This window comes from Pollachius pollachius (assembly GCF_949987615.1).
Source record: "Pollachius pollachius genome assembly, chromosome: 10".
In the NCBI taxonomy this organism is placed as follows: domain Eukaryota; kingdom Metazoa; phylum Chordata; class Actinopteri; order Gadiformes; family Gadidae; genus Pollachius; species Pollachius pollachius.
Window position 1 is genome coordinate 10,639,648 of NC_136943.1, and position 20,000 is coordinate 10,659,647.

At 45.6% G+C, this 20,000-nt stretch overlaps 1 protein-coding gene across 1 annotated transcript; it reads left to right on the forward strand.

Annotated features, from left to right (window-relative positions):
- Positions 1-11,738: 11,738 nt before the first annotated feature.
- On the forward strand, positions 11,739-16,642 carry LOC307081524 (T-box transcription factor TBX22-like; the record flags this gene model as incomplete). The annotated part of the gene is made up of 8 exons (XM_079744778.1): positions 11,739-11,898; positions 12,260-12,494; positions 13,289-13,390; positions 13,731-13,905; positions 14,506-14,670; positions 15,494-15,558; positions 15,817-15,902; positions 16,083-16,642. 8 exons carry the CDS (start codon positions 11,739-11,741, stop codon positions 16,640-16,642), a joined length of 1,548 nt encoding a protein of 515 aa, XP_079600904.1.
- Positions 16,643-20,000: the final 3,358 nt, after the last annotated feature.

Sequence of the window (20,000 nt, forward strand, 5' to 3'; positions counted from 1 at the left end):
GGTTTGGACAGTTAGGGTTATCACAGACATGGTGAAAGAGAGGATGTGCTTCAAAAGGAGGGAGGGTAGAGGGTAGAGGGTAGGACGGTTGTCTGTGAGCTCCTGAGGTCAGGAATGACCTCATCTTCACGGGGCGTCTCCGAAACCCCCACGCTTCGGCCATGTTGACGTTAGACACATGCACACACACACGCACACACACACACACACCCACCCAAGCACGCACACACGCACAGACACAACCACACACACACTCAGACACGCAAGCACACAAAAATACTCTCAAACATGCCCTGGTGCCCACTCACAAACGCACACACACACACACACACACATTAACACACACACACACATTCAAACACGTACACACGCACACAAACGCACACGCACACATACATACTGTGAAACACACACACACACACACACACACGTACACGCTGCTGAATTCAATCTGCTGAATTGTGGCCAATAGCATCATTGCCTGTTAGAATCACTTCCAGACACAGTGATGTCACCTCTGTCAGGTTCACAAGAAGAGCAGAAAAATACCTAAACACACACACATACTCGATTGACGCACACACACACACACACACACACACACACACACACACACACACACACACACACACACACACACACACACACACATTGAGAGAGAGAGCTAGAGAGAGAAAGAGAGACAGTTAGAATTATAAAGAAAGGAAGATGGATATCATGCCTTTCCACTAGAGGGAAACATATTGACCTGTGCTTAAGTTACAGTTTTTCTCAGTCGCTTTGGTATATTTCTTGAATCATCCTCACCATTTGCAAAACAGTAAATGCATTTCTCAAAACAATTCGTACAAATAGCAAAACACCATGGATTACCTGAAAAGTCAGTCTCTTGCTCAAAATCCTTAGTTCATCTCTCAAAAGTAAATATCTGTGTCAAATTTCTTAGTCATGTTGTCAATATAACAGTGTACTCTGGAGGGATGTTCTGATGTAAACTATGGCTAAAGTTTTGAAGACAATTATTGTAAATTGTAAGTTACACCTTACTAGTGTATGTGGGAGATTGATTGCAAGAGACTGGAAAAGATTCACATTTACGCTTTGACTGTTTGTACTGTAATTTGTTGAAACACCATGTCATTGCAAGAAATGTGAACATAGGACAATCTCCTTAGGGTAAACTGTACATTGCTGTACAGTTTACCTGTACAGCAGTTGGAGGAATTACAGTGTAGGAATTACAGTGCAGTCTTCCTACACCTCCTGACGTTCCTGTCTGTTGGGCCACAAATTCTCATTCTCATGCAGCCTAACTCCTCTTCCTCTTCTTATTCTCTCTGGCTATTGACCCTTCCAATTCTTTGTCCTTCCATTGTCAGACAATGTAACATTGTGTTGTCCTCCAGCTATATATATATACTTGCTAATTCATGGTTCATGAGATGCACCTTTGAGCTATTTCAGTAAACTGGTTGGTCGTTGGTTTGTCTAACACTTCACACATTTCCCTTAAGAGAAAGTCAAGATTCACCTGGTAGCAATTTACCAATTCAGGACAGATTTAGAAAAAAAGTCTAATGGAAATGTATAGAAATATGCCTGACATATTATGACATCTTGTCCAACCATTTTGCATGTAAAGACTTATGCAATGAAATAATGCCTAAATGTTGTGGGGGTGAGAATATTCAACAGAGACCCAGTATAATACATTTTGATCAACATGACATAAGCAATTGATAATGTAGGAAAGAGCAGAGAATTGTACATAATCATTTGCATGAATGTACCAAAACATTTGCAACTTGTTCAAAGAAATTAGAAACTACTTTTTTGATGTGCACACGTGACACAATGTTGTGAAGATTGAACATGTCATTTTGAGAATTTCAATTCTGATCTGAGAAATGTACCAAAGCGACTGAGAAAAACTGTAATGTGAGATGAGACATTCAATCGAATGATGAAATGTCAAAGGTCTGATTAAAGTTTTCTCCACAGTTGAAGCTATTGTAACTTAATCCGCTTCATTTTACTTCATATCCTATTCACCATTTTCTAAAGGACTCCTATGCTGTTTCTCTATGCGATTCACGGACTGTTCACGTGATCAAGGTATGTGTGTGCATGCATGTGTGTGTTTGTGTCTTTGTGTGTGTGCATGTGTGTGTGTGTGTGTGTGTGTGTTTGAATGTGTGTGTGCGTGTGCGCATGTGTGTGTGTGTGTGTTTGTGCATGCAACCATGGGCGTGTGTGTGTGTGTTTTGTGCATGTGTGTGTGTGCGTGTGTGTGCGCCATTTGTGTGTGTGCATGCATGCGTGTGTGAGTGTACCGGTGCCCCTTGTGTATTTGTGATCATTTGGAAGGACTTTCCTGTGCCTCAGAAGTTTTAAGCCTCGGTCAGGATGTAGTTATGGAGCGCTAATTTGAAAGCTGTCTGATTGCGGGTCCTCTGTGGGCCCCAACGCACACACACACACACACACACACACACACACACACACACACACACAGGAACACGCACTCACACACAAACACCGAGACAGACACACACACACATGCTCAGCCTCGAGCACACACACACACACATGTATACTTTATCAGCCATTAATCCATCAGGTGTCGTTAAAAGGGGAGAGATGGACTGATTGAAACCAGAGGGAGAGTGATGATGTCACACAAACACTCCTGACTGCCAGAGCACTCATGTGTCTCTCTTTCATCCCGCTCCTCGCCATTGCACACACACACACACACACATGGACAGTGGCAAGACATGTATAGGGACACACACACACACACACACACACATACACCTACACACACACGGATATGGTCACACACCCGTGAGAGAAGGATAGAGAGACAGATTGACAGAGGGACAGACAGAGATATAAACAGGGAGAAAGACAAGGAGACAGAGGGACAGACAGGGAGATGGAGAGACCGACAGGGATACAGAGGGACAGACAGGGAGAGATAGAGAGAGAGACAGATAGACAGTCAGACAGTCAGACAGAGAGACAGACAGGGAGACCGACAGGGAGACAGAACAACAGACAGAACAACAGACAGAGAGACAGACAGAGAGACAGACAGAGGGATATATGGTAAAGGATGTTGAGACAGAGAGAGGGAAACATCACAGAGCCATGTTTTGGGTGCATTGTTCAGATCCAAAGGGTATAATCCTTTAAAGAGGCATCGTGTTACCAGGCTGAGAATGGATCTCTTTATTAATCCTGACGGAGCCTTATTATCTTTAAATATAGGCAGAAGCCGCTAATAAATCATTTCTTATAGCAGTGATAGAGCACTAACCACTTGGCATTAAAGCATCGTAGATGCAAACCACACACTGGCAGCCAAGCCCTTATATGTGTGTGTATGGGTGTGTGTGTGTGTGTGTGTGTATGTGTGTGTGTGTGTGTGTGTGTGTGTGTGTGTGTGTGTGTGTGTGTGTGTGTGTGTGTGTGTGTGTGTGTGAGTGTGTGTGTGTGTGTGTGTGTGTGTGTGTGTGTGTGTGTGTGTGTGTGGTCATGTGTGCCTGTGTGTGCATGTGTATGTGTGCATGTGTGTCTGTTTGTGTTTGTGTGTGTATACGTGTGTTTGTGAGAGTATGTGGGCATGTGTGAGTGTATGTATGTGTGTATGTGCATGTGTGTGTCTGTGTGTGTGTGTGCGTGTGTGTGACCACACTTTGGCAGGCTGCATGAAGGGTCTAAGACCGGGTTTTTGATTGAAATAGCATGTTGTCTTTTGAGCTCCCATTTGCCAGCGTTTAAATTATAGTCTCTATAAAGACTGCAGAAAAAAACCTGAAACAAAGTCTCTCTCTCGCGACCGGACAAAACACTTAAAAATGTGCACAGGACCTCTGTTTCTGAAAAGACGCCGTGTGACTCTTGTTTTCCTCTCGGCAGCAGTGCCCCCTCGAAAGGCGCGGCGAGTGACAGGGCTAATCGCTCACGCATACGACTCCACTCCTACCATCAACACGTACCACAGAGGCGGCAGAGTCTGGACCCCCCCCCTCGCACTCGGTCTGCATCCAGTTATGATCGGTCCGCAGAAAACACGAAGAAGAAAATACATAGAGGTCATGCAGCATATTTCCTTGTTTTCAATTTGGTTTCAGGAGGAAAGAAATGTGGAGGGAACTAAAACCTACTAAAGATAAAATGCATTAACAACAAAGAAACTAAAATCCGAAACCCGCCTTCTATTACTTCACGTCAATTTCTGCACGGATTAAAATAAAAACGACCTGCGTTGTGAAAGCCTAATTTCTGTCGGTGTGTGTTGAGCTCGTCCCAGCAGCCAGGAGGCTACATAAACAAGCCTTCTCCTTTGCATGAGCAGTTGTTCCTCTCCCCCTCTTTTTAATTACGCTCTCATCCGGGTTGATCCGCTGGACCCACCGCCAACGTTTGGACCTCCGAGCCCCGACCGCACTGCTGCCAAGGTTCAACAGTACAACCGCGAGGCTGTAGGTCACCGGTTTCCCTCTTCTCTCTCTTCTCTTCTCTCCCTCCATCGCTGAGAGTATTGCCAATCCAGGCCCAGCAGACAGGGAAGGGCTTCCATTAAGGCCTGGAACCTCCACCGCCCCCTCTACACCCCCACCTTCCCCTTCTCCTCCTTCCTGTACCCCACAATCCTAACCAGCCTACCCACCCCCCCTTCACCCACCACGCACCTACCGCACGCAAACCAGACACACACACACACACACACACACACACACAGTCAGAAAGACACACACACACACACGCACACACCATACGCACACACACACTCTCACACACACACACAGACACACACACACACACACAGACACAAACACACAGACACACACACCAAACACACACACACACACACAAGCACACACACACACACCCACACTAACACCACCACCCCCTGCCTGCCCCGTGCCGCTCAAGGGGTCTTTGATTGACATGTGAATTACAGCGTGTGGTGATGATAATAGGGCCGCTAAGCGAGGCCAGGCCAGTGGGCTGATCCACAGCCAGGCAACCAATCAGCAGCTGGCAGGTCCTAAAAGAGGAGGCCACCGGCCGAAGAGGCAAATAAAAATGACAAGCTAACGGCTAAGGAACTGCTGATTTCTCACATGTTGTTTTAAAAGACTTTGCGGCCGCGCAATAGCTTTTTATTTTTATTTAATTTTTTTCTTCCGCTCTTAAACTCTCAACTTTCCTCCTCTCGCCACAATCTTGCTCTTTTATTTCTTCTCCCAACCACATCCAGATATATGTAACCCCTCATCATTATGGCGTTGATCTTAAAATAATACGTTTCATTGTGGAACAGCTTTGATGAGAAATATTTGTGTTTGAAACAATTGCTCTTGGTCGGGACAGAGACGGATAAATATATACTTCCCGGCCTTCCCGACCACATGCACATAATCATGTTCACATGCATGTGCACGCACACGCACACTTACACACTTACACATACACACACACACACACACACACACACACACACACACACACACACACAAACACACAAACCCACGTACACAAGCGTGCATTCAGAAAAAACAACCCAACCACCTGTTCATTCACACAAACAAGCAAACACACAAGCACACAAAAACAGAAACACCATTGCACATTGATTAAAAAAAAAGTGCAAAGAAAAAGAGGTATGGATACATACACAGCAGGATGGGATTATTCTTACCAGGCAGAAATAGCACGGTTTAAAAGTCATCTGTTTTGAATAAACATAGGCGTGGGTTTGATGCCCTAGTGTTATTCACTTGACACATATCCTCCTCCTCTGAACATTACACCCAACATACCCCCGTGCATTACGGTCTTAGGGAAATTACACAGACTTTAGCCCTCAACACCATTTAGGCTGAGGCCTTTTCTCCCACGGGAGGATCGGTCTCCTTCCCAGAGAACCTGGTTCCCCAAGGACATTGGTGGACGCTGTGCCCCACTGAGTCTGGTGGACGATGGGGAGGGATCCCAGGTCTGTCCGGCCTGTCACTGCGGTGCGGTGCAGGGATGAAGGGAGGGAGGAGAGGGAGATGAAGGAGGAGGGCGAGGAGGGGGAGGGGAGAGGGAGGAGAGGGTGAAGGGGGAGAAGATAGAGGCGGCAGGGGAGAGGTAAGAGAGGGGGGTGAGGGAGGAGAGGAGGGGGAGGTGGAGGGGAGGAGGAGGAGGAGGAGGAGAGGGAGGATAAGGGAGAAAGGGATGAGAGGCTGGAGAGGGAGGAGGGGAAGGAGGGGGAGGAAAGGGAGGAGAAAGCCATGGAAGGCAGATCTACTGGGAGAGGCCTTGCAGCCTTCCAGCGCCTGACTCTCATTATCAATTATGGCTGTTTTTGTTTCTGCTCACCACAGCCATTAACCACACATTCACTGGCAAGGAGGGAGGGATGGAGAGGGGGGCAGTGGGAGAGGGTTAGGCTGGGAGTGGGAGACGGAGAGGGAAAGGGAGGATAGAAGGGAGAGGCTGGGAGAGGGAGAGGATAAATTGGCAGAGATAGAGAAAGAGAGGAGGAGAGACTGAGAGAGACGGTTGTGTGGAGGGGAGAGAGTGGGATAGGTGCAGAGGCCAGGGAAATCAGAAGGGGGTGCAAGAAAGACGGCAGGGCAATTTCCATCAAAAGGAATTATCTTTCTACACGACTGAGAGATGACTGAGCAATGAAGGCAGCTGATGCTCTGCATGTGTTTAATAAGAAAAGGATGAGCAACAGAGGATAACTCAACTCTTATGAGGGGGAAAGAGTGAAACAGACAGAGATGGGCGACAGAGAAGAAAGGAAAAAGGAGAGCGAGAGAGAGACGAAGAGAGTGGGGGTGGAGAAAGAGAGAGAGACAGAGGGAAAGAGAGAGGGAACGATGGGGAATATAATTTGCAACACACTTGTGGTGAGAGACTGCCTACTGGCTCACATGCTGCTCTGCTTGTCTCCGTGCCTCTCCTTACTCACTCCTCACTCACCCACTTACCCACTCACTCACTCATCCACCCACTCGCCCAGCCAGCTAGCTTGTTGCCAACCAGCCTGTTGCCAGCCAGCTTTCTGCCAGCCTGCCAGGCAGTGGCAAAGGGAGCTGGTATGGGCTGCATGCCGTGAGACATGAGCCATTAAATATCCCTACTGTGGACAGGGGAGAGCCCCCCTGCAGTGCAAGGCCCCATGTTCAGAGCCCCGGGCCCCTGCCAGCGGAGGAGACAAGAGGCACAACACGGCACACATACGCAAACAAGGGGTATGTCTGTTGAAAGGCTTCCATACTGAATATATTGATGATTCAGATTGCCTCAATTGAATCTGTTTTTGTGTGACATGATTTTGGATTTGTTATAAAGTAAATTCTGACCAGATTTAATGATAAGGAGCAGCAGTCATATTAAACGGAGCCTATATATATTCTCTCTGTCTCTTCCTCTCTGTCTGCATCTCTTTCTTTCTGCCTTCATTCTCATGCTCTTTGGGGGTCTATGGTTAGGGGGGTTTCATAAAATATGGTATGTGGAGCCATTTGAGCATGTAACTGTGATTCAGGGAAATACGAATAACATTTACATGACTTGAGTCTCTCTCTTTAACAAATCTCTGACCAAGAGTTTGGACATTGTTCTACTCGTAAATATTTAAGGACCATATGTGATTTGTTGGGACGCTAATTGGCTGCCACACTCACTTGACGCCCAGGCCGGGCACTGTTGTGATTGGCCGCTTGTTGATTGACTCATTAAAACAGCTGGGGAAGGATGTTGGCTGAAGTAAAGTACATGAAGAGATCATGAATCGTTGGGATGTTCAGAGCAATAAGGGTAAATCAGACCAATCAAAAGCCACACACACGCACGCACACACACACACACACACACACACACACGCACGCACAGACACACACACACACACACACACACACACTCATACCAGCAAACACATAAACAAACATCCACGCACGCAGAGTCAGACACAATGACAATGAAGTGTTGAAGGTTTATGGGTTAGTTGGTAACCTTAAGTTACACCCTCCTCTTTTCATCTTTTACCCTTTCTTTAAAACAATATCAGTTACACTCTGAACATCTCTCGCATGTGTAGCATAACATTGTTGCCTTTAAATGTATAATGATCACTACAGCCCACTCGGGCAGGATGCCTCACAGAGTCGTACACTTGGAACGACTCGGAGTGCTGGTACACGGGAACAAGATTATTTTACAGGGAACGTTTGAAACTTTTTTTTTCCCATAAACTATAATGCCTGTGGATTTACAGTCATTTGCAGTTATTTAAAGTTTGACCCTTAAATTATTAATTAGCCATAATTTAAGATTACATTAATATAATGTTTTTTCGGTGATGTCAATCAAAGTGTTTCCCGAAGATTGCAGGTTATTAGGTATAAGTGTGGAAAGTGATTTTCAGTGTTGTAATTAAAAGTATACAACTGATCCAACACACATATCTGGGAATCCGACTATTTTTTAATTCCATAAGGGCCGTGGCGCGGGCAACTTTTGACCCCATATATGAGCAACTGTCCACAGGCCAGCTCTCTTTACATTACTTCAGGCTAAAGATTATATCTCCATCCCACCAGAAATGGGGAAATAAAATCTAACACCAATTTACGGCTATTTACCTAAAGTTGGAGGTAAACTCCAACCTTAGGAAAAAAAAATACTTCAAACAAGTAATTACAAAAACTAATTATAAAAAGTATTTATAAAGAGTAAGTCAAAAAGTGTATTTAAAAAGTAACTCAAAAAGTAAATCGAAAAAGATTCGAGACGCTTTTGGTATATGTTACGGTGGAGGCGATGGAAGTTTGACATTTGGCAGCGAGAGGGCATCCGCCCAAGCAACCCATGCCCAGAATAACCTGCACTCCGCTCTCAGGCCGACACACGCGGTGCACACCAGTATACCGACTGCTCAGCATCAAGAGCCAACTTAAAACAAACCATCCGGGGGGCCCGTCACATCCATTCAGCGCTGGGCCAAGGACAGACAGCCCTGTTTATAAACACACACACACACACACACACACACACACACACACACACACACACACACACACACACACACACACACACACACACACACACATAAATGCACGCAAACACACATCATACACTCACAGCACGGGGCCCAAATGAACCACAAGCACGTGCATGGCACATAAGCACAAACACGGGCACATGCAGACACACACACACACACACACGCACACACGCACACAGACACACACACACCACAAGAGCGCACAAACAACCATGTATAGCACTCTCACACGCGTGTGGTGGTAAATATGCGCGTTAATTGGAGTGTGCCGCCTATACAGAAGTACAACTGTAGAGAGAGAGAGAGAGAGAGAGAGAGAGAGAGAGAGAGAGAGAGAGAGAGAGAGAGAGAGAGCCCTAAAGCGCGGCTGGACATGATTACCCTCCAGGCGTCCGCCTCTAGCTACTAAACACTCAACACACAACAGGCCGATATATCATTCTCCGGCAATCTTCAAGTTGCGGGGTAAACGATAAGTTCGCAAAAGCCCAAATGAAAAAAAAAATACACTGTCAGTTTTCGACCCAGCGCATAATGTACGCATAATAAACGTTTATGACTGAATATTAGCGCTTGGTTTTCATTTGTTTGATCTCGAGTTCTGACGAGGCAGTTTCAATTGCGCAGATCTCAAAGCGGACGGGAACCCGAGGCAGACTCTAAATTGGATTTGAGCTTCTTATTTCCGCTCACCGTGCGCGTGGCACTTAATAAGAGGAAACACATGTGCCAAACATCCCGGAATCAGACAAATCCAGATTTCACTGCATTAACAATAATAAAACAACGAATGCATTTCACTCGAGCAGGTTTATACGAGGTATCACTTGCCTTCACGGTTGTCACTCTGGGGGGGGGGGGGGGGGGGGGGGGCGACGACGACGACACGTTATTCATTCGAAGTGCGGCCACATTGGTTATTATACAATAATGTGCATTATCTAAGGGCCAACTCATCTAGATTCCTCGATGTATTGCGTTATACACTCGAACCGAACCCGTTTTATAACAGCCCCCCTGTTGTTTACGCGTGCGTATTTACGCACCAAACAAGCGGGGATTTATTTGAGTTGCACTTATTCCACAAGGAGCCTTGTGTTTTGTGATGCACGTTGTCACATTCTGCTATGGTAGGAAAACAACGATTCGGGGAACGAATAAACATCCACCCGAGGTCCTAAACAGATTCCGATGACAGAGAACATATGATTTTGGTTCGTCATAGTTCTCCAATTCCCCGGCTGTTGTCAGTCCCGCGCCCGGAGATTTCCATCACTGCGCAAACCAACCGTGCCATAAACACTGCTCTCATTTGTTTTCTCTTCAGAGCAATTATATCATGTGATTAAAAAACATTTTTAATAAGCCCGTGCTGAACTTTATTTATGTAAAGCGGCTCTATTTCATGTCAAACAGTAATGTAATAATCCCGAGCTGTCATTACGGCCCTTTTCTTTGCGCGCCCAACTACATCTGATCTCTGCAGTGATGAGAAGCAGACAGCTCTCCCCGGACCCGAGCAGCCTCCTCCACCAGCCTCCTCCACCAGCCTCCTCCCGGGCCGGGGAAACGGGAGACAAGAGACCGTTTTTACGGAAAGCCTTCGAATTAATATAGGAAATGTTAGCTTCAACCAAAAACGGAGTGCGTTTCATGGAGATATTTCCCGTTCCAGATGGCCCGAATTAGCAGGAGAGTTAAATATTTGAGCATAGTCTCCTCAGCTTAGTGCTTTGCTAAACGTTGGTCCTGTTTGGCTCTTAACTCATTCAAGAGCCATATTAAAGTCTGTCTAACAAGTATTTCTTTTAATACATACAAATCAACTGATCAAAACCCAGCCATCAAACCTTGAAACTGATTTCCATCAGATGGCAAAATATATAATTATAATGTCGTTACTATATAAATTAATAACATAAATATTTAATATTATTTGTTGAATGTGTATTGTGTGCTGGATAGGCCTTTAAATAATTGGGAATACTGATTCAATGTGAGACATTATTGGTTTCTTCTAAATAGACTTCATTTTCAAAGAGTTATCACTTATCACTCACAATGAAATGATCTGTGAGGAGAATAATAAGTGACGGGGACCCGAACACAGCTGGAGTCCGAACGTGCTAAAAGACCAGTGGGATGGAGAACAGGCCCACGTGTAGGAATTTATGTTCCTCTCTCCCCTCCCTCCCTCCCTCCACGTGACGTGAAGGAATGGGGGAGCGAACACTAATCAAGAAAGTGAAAAAGAAGAAGGAGGAGAAGAAGAAGGAGGAGAAGAAGAGGATTGCAGTATTTTCGTGGGGGTTGAGGACAGATCGGACCCCGGTGGAACCAGCGATAATCAGCGACTCGGATGAAGGCACGCGCCCGGCGGACATGGGACCAGAGCGGGCCAATTAGCCGCGGAGTCACGGAGCCGCCACGGGAGCGGAGGGACCGGCGGAGGTGCTGACGCGCCCGGTGCCCGGCCAGAGTGTGTTTGTGTGTGTGTGTGTGTGTGTGTGTGTGTGTGTGTGTGTGTGTGTGTGTGTGTGTGTGTGTGTGTGTGTGTGTGTGTATCTGAGTTGGAACGCTAAAGTGAACTTGTGAAAGAATTTAAACGGGATACTGGCACAGAGAGGGAGCGAGAGGAGACCTGTCGCGTACCAGCAGCAACATGCAGGGTCTGAGCTCTCGCGCTCACGCGTTTTCGGTGGAGGCGCTGGTCGGTAAACCCTCTAAACGGAGGAAGACCTCGGCACGACCGGACGTTGCGGGGGTTAACGCGGAGGTCAGCGGCGACGCCGACGCGTTCACTAGTGAGACCGGTTCCAACGGTTAGTCTGAGGGGGCTTCTAGCGCACGGTTCAATGCAAACAATCTGGATGTATGGATGTGTGCATGCGGGATTTACGCATGTTTATTCATCATGTTTGAGAAATTGTATGCACTTTACATCGGCTCCAATATGGGTTGATATTTGTAATAATTGATAATTGTGAATAATATTGAGCCTAATCCTGAAAAGGATGCGTGGATGGCTTGCACGTGGCGTTTTTTTCAATTCAAAACAAAGAAATATAAAGTCTACACTTTAAAATATGTTGGACTCTCCCAAGACGTAAACAAAACAAATTTAACAACGTGCATATTTTTTAGCTCGAGGAGACTTTAATCAGACCACGTTTATCCTCTCAGGTCCTCCGCAGTTTCCTTCGGATCAGAGTCAAAGTGCTGCCGGGACACCAGAGGGACCAGAGGACTCGGACCCCGGGAGAGAAGGTCGCAAAATCAGGGTCGGGGATGACACGCCGTGCGGAGAGGCTCAGAGGTCGGGGCAGAGCGGGGACCCGCGGGTCGACCTGCAGGGCTCCGAGCTCTGGAACCGCTTCTACGAGATCGGCACTGAGATGATCATCACCAAAGCCGGCAGGTAAACACAATTAAAGAACATCTGCACATAACACATGAATAAAGGTTCAAATCGGGATGATTACGCATCGCCGTTTCAGAAGATGGGCCTTTGTGCTGGGCGACCGATTCACCTGTTTTATGAACACAATGCTAAATTAAATAGAATAGGTTATTATATAAACAGAGGTTTTGTGTTGCAATTGTAGTATTTATTTTAGGGTTCATGGGTATTAAGTTTGCATGACAACCGTGGCTATATTCGTCTTCAACCGATGATCTACAACTATTACAACCCATTTATAATTTGTCCATACCAATGCCATTGTTATAAAGCCTTACAATAAAGATGTATTTTAATGTCCAATTTGTCCAAAATTAACTTAGGAATTGGTCTAATAACGTAGGTCTATTTGATTTATATGCGTTTTAATGTAAATCTACCTTAATTAATTGAACCCCATTGAAACTAAATCAGTGGGCTCCAACCCCGGCCCTTTAGAAGCCTTCGCTCATTACACAAAACCACTGTGACCAACCTGAGTCTGAACCATTCTCTGAACTTTACCGATTGGAGTTATTCTCATGCGCATTTTGACATATATATATATATATATATATATATATATATATATATATATATATATATATATATATATATATATATATATATATATATATATATATATATATTCACACTTCTTATTTGAAAGAGGTGGACATTAAAAAACATATCATCTACCGTTAATCTAAAAGGTAAACACATAGGCATATTAACCGGAAAATAAGTGAATGATGTATTCATTTGACCTATAGGAGAATGTTCCCGTCGGTACGGGTCAAGGTGCGAAACCTCGACCCCTGTCAGCAATACTACATCGCCATGGACGTGATGCCCGTGGACTCTAAACGCTACAGGTGTGTTCCTGTGTGTGTGTGTGTGTGTGTGTGTATGTGTGTGTGTGTGTGTGTGTGTGTGTGTGTGTGTGTGTGTGTGTGTGTGTGTGTGTGTGTGTGTGTGTGTGTGTGTGTGTGGTTGCGATTAGAAGCACTTGCTTAATTGAGGCTGGAGTTATGATCTTCCACTGACCATTCCAGTTCGGACTCTCTATTTTCCGCCACTCCATATATCAGGGTTTGAACCTTTTTATGTGGTATTTCACACGTTACGCCATACCTCATAAAACCCTCGAGCTGCAGTTGACCCTCACCCTAAAGGTTAGCTTTAGTGTGTGGGTCATATTTATTTTTTCCACAGGTACGTCTATCACAGCTCGCAGTGGATGGTGGCGGGAAACACGGACCACTCGTGCATCTCCCCGCGCCTCTACGTGCACCCGGACTCGCCGTGCGCGGGAGAGACATGGATGCGTCAGGTGATCAGCTTCGACCGCGTGAAGCTGACGAACAACGAGATGGACGACAAGGGACACGTGAGTTATCCCTCTGGGGGGAAAGCTACTCTCTGAACACGAAGGCCTGTTGTCAAACTTATAAGAGGTTCATATGTTATACTAGGTTTGCTTCATATTAAGCAAGCAGTTTACCTATTTCCAAAGGTGTGTGTTTAATTTCTCAGTCCTGTGTTCATGGACATAATTATTCGTTGTAAAATGAGTATGGGGCTGTCCTTTCAACAAATGTTTATTATTTTCTACAGATTGGTCTATATTTAAATGCTAGATTTATCTATTAAGGACATATTATAAAACAAATGACATTTATTTAGCAGAGCAGATATTTTACAAAGTGCTTAAAAAGCAAATGATAGAAGGCTTTAAAAGTAAATACGAGCGATTTTTTTTTTTGGATAAAATGTGAACTATTTCATAATTTTAATTATTACTTACGATAATAATTTATTGTCCTTTCCTCGAAAGTGTGGTTTGAAGGGGAATAAGCTGCCACGATACTATATTTTTATTGACATTATTCATCAGAAAAAAATAACATAGGCTATACACATTATAAAAAATAAGTATGATGTAATACCTTGACAAAACGGCCTACCTGTGCTACCTGTTCACATTCAGGTCATTCTTCAGTCCATGCACAAGTACAAGCCCCGTGTGCACGTGATACGGCACGACCCACGCGCAGACCTGTCCCAGATGCAGACGCTACCTGCCGAGGGGGTGCACAGCTTCTCCTTCCCCGAGACCGAGTTCACCACGGTGACGGCCTATCAGAACCAACAGGTAGGCCTACCGACCGTTACAGACCCTCGTTTACTTAAACAAAAATACAATTTTATATGGTATTTATGATGGAATCAAAAATCGATTGTTAATGTTTCTCGGTAACATGTTGGAGCAATGACTATACTGAGTTCTGGAATGTTTATATTCGTTGTTTTGGCTCCACAAAGATTAGCCAGTGTGTCCTCGTTTTCCCCTCAAATAAAATTAATAACAGTTGTATCAAAACCCGCCAAATATAATTTATGTTTCCAATTTAAATCTTGTCCACGTGTGCGCTGAAAAACATAGAAAATCAAAGAACAAATACAATAGTGGCTAAGAAACGGCAAATCTGAAGTGTTATTATGTTTTTGGAGTTTGTGCACTTTAAAATGCTTTAATGTCAAGCCTAAAAATGTTAGGGATGATTTAGCTGAATTCACAAATAAATTGTATTGACCTGACCGGCTGTTGGAAACCAAACAAATGGAGAAGTGAGAGAGAAAGTCAGTGATATAAAGATAGAGAGGGAGGGAGTGATAAGGAAAATAATGATGGGGAGGAGATGAAGAGAGAGCGTAAGAAGCAGAGCTTTTCTTCAGAAATTCACTGTACTTCCAAAGCTGTTTTACAACCAGATAAGCACAGTATTATGAGAGTTACTGACTGCTTAATATAAAAGTTTATATGAGTGCCAGCCCAGGGGGCTGCTGGGAGATGTAGTACCTTAACGATAATCACGTATTTGCCTCTTCATAAAACGTATTGTATTGAATTATCGAATCGTAAAACGTAAGTCTAACAGGGCAGTGTCTGCTTGTTTCTGTCTCCCCATGCCCAGATAACTAAGTTAAAGATTGACAGGAACCCGTTCGCCAAGGGTTTCAGAGACCCAGGGAGGAACAGGTAAGGAAAATAAGAGTCTTTCACTAAAGAGCATCACAACAAATGGTTGCCATGCATTCAAATCAGTAACATAAAACTCAACTCAAACTGAATTTACTATTGCCTTCGTTTCAGTAATACAATTATAACATTGTTTGTCCCTTTGTGTGTTTGTGTTTGCATGGGTTTGTGTTTGCGTACTTGTGTGATGTGGGTAATTTGTGTGTGTGTGTGTGTGTGTGTGTGTGTGTGTGTGTGTATGTGTGTGTGTGTGTGTAGGGGGGTGTTAGACGGACTGTTGGAGTCCTATCCTTGGAGAGGTCCTCTGAATTTGGACTTTAAACCTTTTACACTTCAGCTCCACGGTACGGTGAACTCTTCTTAGTACTAACAGTCTTCCCATTTTGATAATTTATTCACACATTATTATTATACGCACCTTTGTATCACTATTCCTATCATGCTCACAATGATGAACATGATTATTATGATTCTTGAAGCTCTAATTCTTCTGATTGGTGCCGTGTATGGATCTCTCTCAACAGGAGGTCCCCAGTCCCTGAGCAGCAGCGGCTCCTCTCTGAAGTCCCTCCTCCCCCTCTCCCCTCCTCCGTCTATGCACCCCTTCTGCCTCTCCTCGCTGGGCCACCAGGACACCGGTCTGCACGCACTCAGTCTGCCCCTCTACGGGAAGAGCTCCGGCGGGCCCCTCCTCCCCCCGCTGGCCAGCCGAGGCTTCTCCTCCCTGGGGCCCGACCGGCTGAGGGCCCTCCCCCACTTCTCCCCGCTGGCGGACCTCTCGTTCCTCTCGGCCCTACAGGCCAAGAAGGCCGCCCACGTTAAGGACCCCTATCTCCAGGGGCCCCCCGGGACCTCCTCCTGTCTCGTTCCTCTGCAGGGCCCCTTCGGCCCCCGGGGGCCGGGGTCCTCCTCGCTCATCCCCCACCTCGGGGACCCCCCTGGGCCCTACTGTGTGTACCGCTACAGCCTCCCCCTCAGTCCGCACATCGCCACTCTGTCCTGCCACGGCATGCTGGCCCAGGACGCCGCCGACCGTCTGCTGCGCCGGTCGCCATGGCTACCAGCCACCAATCAGTGCCTCTGACGGTCGAGACCACAGCAGTGAGCCCGACAGTGCCACGCAGCAGCAAGATTATTTCCACAGGGGGAAGAAAAAGAAGACTTAAAGACTTCCTTAAAAAGACGGATTATCAAACGCTAAGAAATAAAGAAGGGTGAGAGGATGAAGGTAAATGCATCGACAAAACTCCTGATGGGTGACGTTTTGGACACTGTTTGCTGGGTTCCTAGACACTCAACTAGAGCAAATACACTTTACCTGAAATAATAAAACACACCTGGGATTAATAAGTGTGTGTACGGGGGGGGGGGGGGGGGGGGGGGTATTGTGAAACAGGTCTTGGGACTGAGTGCAGTGTCTTTAAGGTTTGCTGATAATTCAGTCATTGCCAGAAGCTGTTAAAGTGACCAGAACACCATCCGCCGTGAAATATACACAATGACGTCACTATTGAGGAACAGAGGGATTTCTGTGTAACTTTCCCACAGTGCCTATATGTTTGTTACAGTTTGTAATTCTTTGCTTAGCTGATACCGTGGCCAATTGTTTTGTTAAACAGTTATTCGCCGACCTGCTCACCTCATCGCTGACCATACATGAACAATATGCGTTCCATAAATAGTGATCATTTTACACATGTAATTAATTTCATTACATTTTCTTAAAGAAAAATAAAGCCATCTTTATATGCCAGTGTAATGCATTTGAATGACCTTACATGTAACAATATAAAATACTAACAATATACAATATGGTGATCAGATAAATAGACATACAGATAAAAAGTTGAAAATGTCTTAAAAGTGAAAAACTGACCTGAGCCAGGGCCACATGGATCTGAAAGGTTTACACCGTGTCTGCTTTTAAAAGCATCAAGCCAAGGCAGGAAGGACACTGGCGTGTGTGAGTCTTAACCCTGGAGTGTTTACTCTGTATCATTGTTCCGTGAACGTCAACAGCGACGTCGAAAGTACTTTTCCTCAAACCGTAAAACACGCAGTAGGGTTTCTTGTGATTGCTGCTGAGTAAACAAAGCAATTCAAGTTAGGTTCTACCGCCACTCAGAAACGGACACGCAGGGCAGCACCCGCCTACTGCGGGCCACACTTACATCTCCTGCCCTCAGAGTTCGACACAATGTGGTGGTTTCTGGACTTACCGTAAGGGGACACGCCCGTTCAGCTGCAGATGTGATAATTCCTGCCTTCAGCTCCGACTCCAAGCCCAACACCCCCGCCACTCCTCCAGAGGCCACAGTGCTAAAATGCAGTGGTTAAGGCAAAGCTGGGGTGGGGGTCGGGGGAGGAACGGTGGGGAAATGGCCCGTTTCCCGACGACGGCTCAAAACCTAACAACAATTTACTTGTCATGGTCAAGCAGCGCAGTGAGCTAATTCTAGCTGGACGGGTAGGGGAAATAGCAGGAAGGAGTTAATTGGGGCGACTGTGACTGGGGATGGCTAGTGTTTTAATGGAGGGGTCAGCTATCAAACAGCCTGCTCTTTGTCTTCACACAGACTGCTGGTTATTTGACACTATCTGTCATTTCCGCATTCAGACTGAGTAGGAATAGCATTTAAAAATGTCAAGCTAATTCCTGATCTTTCAATTAGATCAATTGCTTTCATACCAGGTGGGTAAGTTGGGCACCTGTCACTCTCCTGTTGAACAGGGAGGAAGTCGACGTGAACTTGTTGTGAACGTGTGATTGGATAAAGATCAGGGAAAGCTGTCAATGGTGGTCTTTGAATGCTGTCGTGCTGCCGCTTGAATAACATGTAGATCCCAATCTGCTCTTCATTACCAATTTCTCTATGTAGAGATGTGCTGTCCACACACGATGCATGCACGCCCAACGCACACACACACATGCACGCCCAACACACACACACATACACACACATACACACACACACACACAAATGCACGCCTAATGCACACACACACACACGCACATACACACACACACACAAACACACACACACACACACACACACACACACAAACATTGTTTCCACTCAAATAGATGAGGATTTTACAAAATTTTACGACAGTGTTGAGTACGTCATATAAAAGTCCTTTCTCTCTATCATAGAAATATCTCACCAGTGAAAGAAAACTACAAATAAATATAACATTATTATCAGTTTAATCTCAACCAGGGGAGGAAACTCCACCAACTTGGGTTTGTCAGGTTGTTAATTAAGCTGTCATCACCCAGCTGACTGTGGGTGGTTTGGATTACAAGGAAACAATGCTGATTCAGCTCTGTAAAGACAACAACAGACAGCCCTTTGGGCTGTTCCCAAGTTGATTGACAGGTCGTGCAGCCGGGGCGGGGAATCTGACCCTAAAGTCATTTGTTTCCAATCATGTGGAATGGCGTCCCGGAGCAGCGGAGGCGCATGGCAGAGAGCTTAGATGTGTAAATACTCGCTATCTCCGTTCTATTAGATTAACCTAGAGTGGTAAACATGTGTGCGCCATATATACACGCACAAACACACTGACATGCACGCATGAATGTACACACACACACACACACACACACACACACACACACACACACACACACACACAATGTCACACACACACACGCACACACACACAAACACACACACTCTCTTTTACCCGTTCCGTAGATGTCCATCTATGAAAGCAACAACGTGAGCACACCTTACACACACACACACACACACACACACACACACACACACACACACACACACACACACACACACACATAAACACACACACACACACACACCAAACACACAAAAAAACACAAAGACAGACACACACACAAACACACAAACTCTCTCTCTTTTACACATTCTGTAGATTGCCCTTCATGAAAGCAATAGCGTGCACACACACACACACACACACACACACACACACACACACACACACACACACACACACACACACACACACACACACACACACACACACACATACACACACACTTTCCCCTCAGCCTCATGCCCTGAAGCCTCTCCTGTATTGGGTCTGTGCGTTTACACTGGATGCTATTTTCTCTACAAACTCAATAGAGCCGGTTATTTATCAGGGCAGATTATGGGACGTGACCGAGCCCAGCTGTAGGGCTACAAGTGAAAGCAGCTGTGGCTGCAATTGAATTACACTGAACTAAGTAATGTGAAAAGCAAAGGCAGTTTAGCAGCTTATTAAGTGGTTCTTCATCAAACCTCTGGCTTTTACCGTCGTCTCCCTCACAGTTGCACATTGCCTCTGGGGGGGAGGGATCGTTGTGTTGTTTTACATCACCCAATCCACTCCTTAACCTCCACCTCCTGCAGTCTACACCCTCGCTCCCCTCTCATCACGCTCCTGTCCCTGGCTCTTGTGTACACAGACCA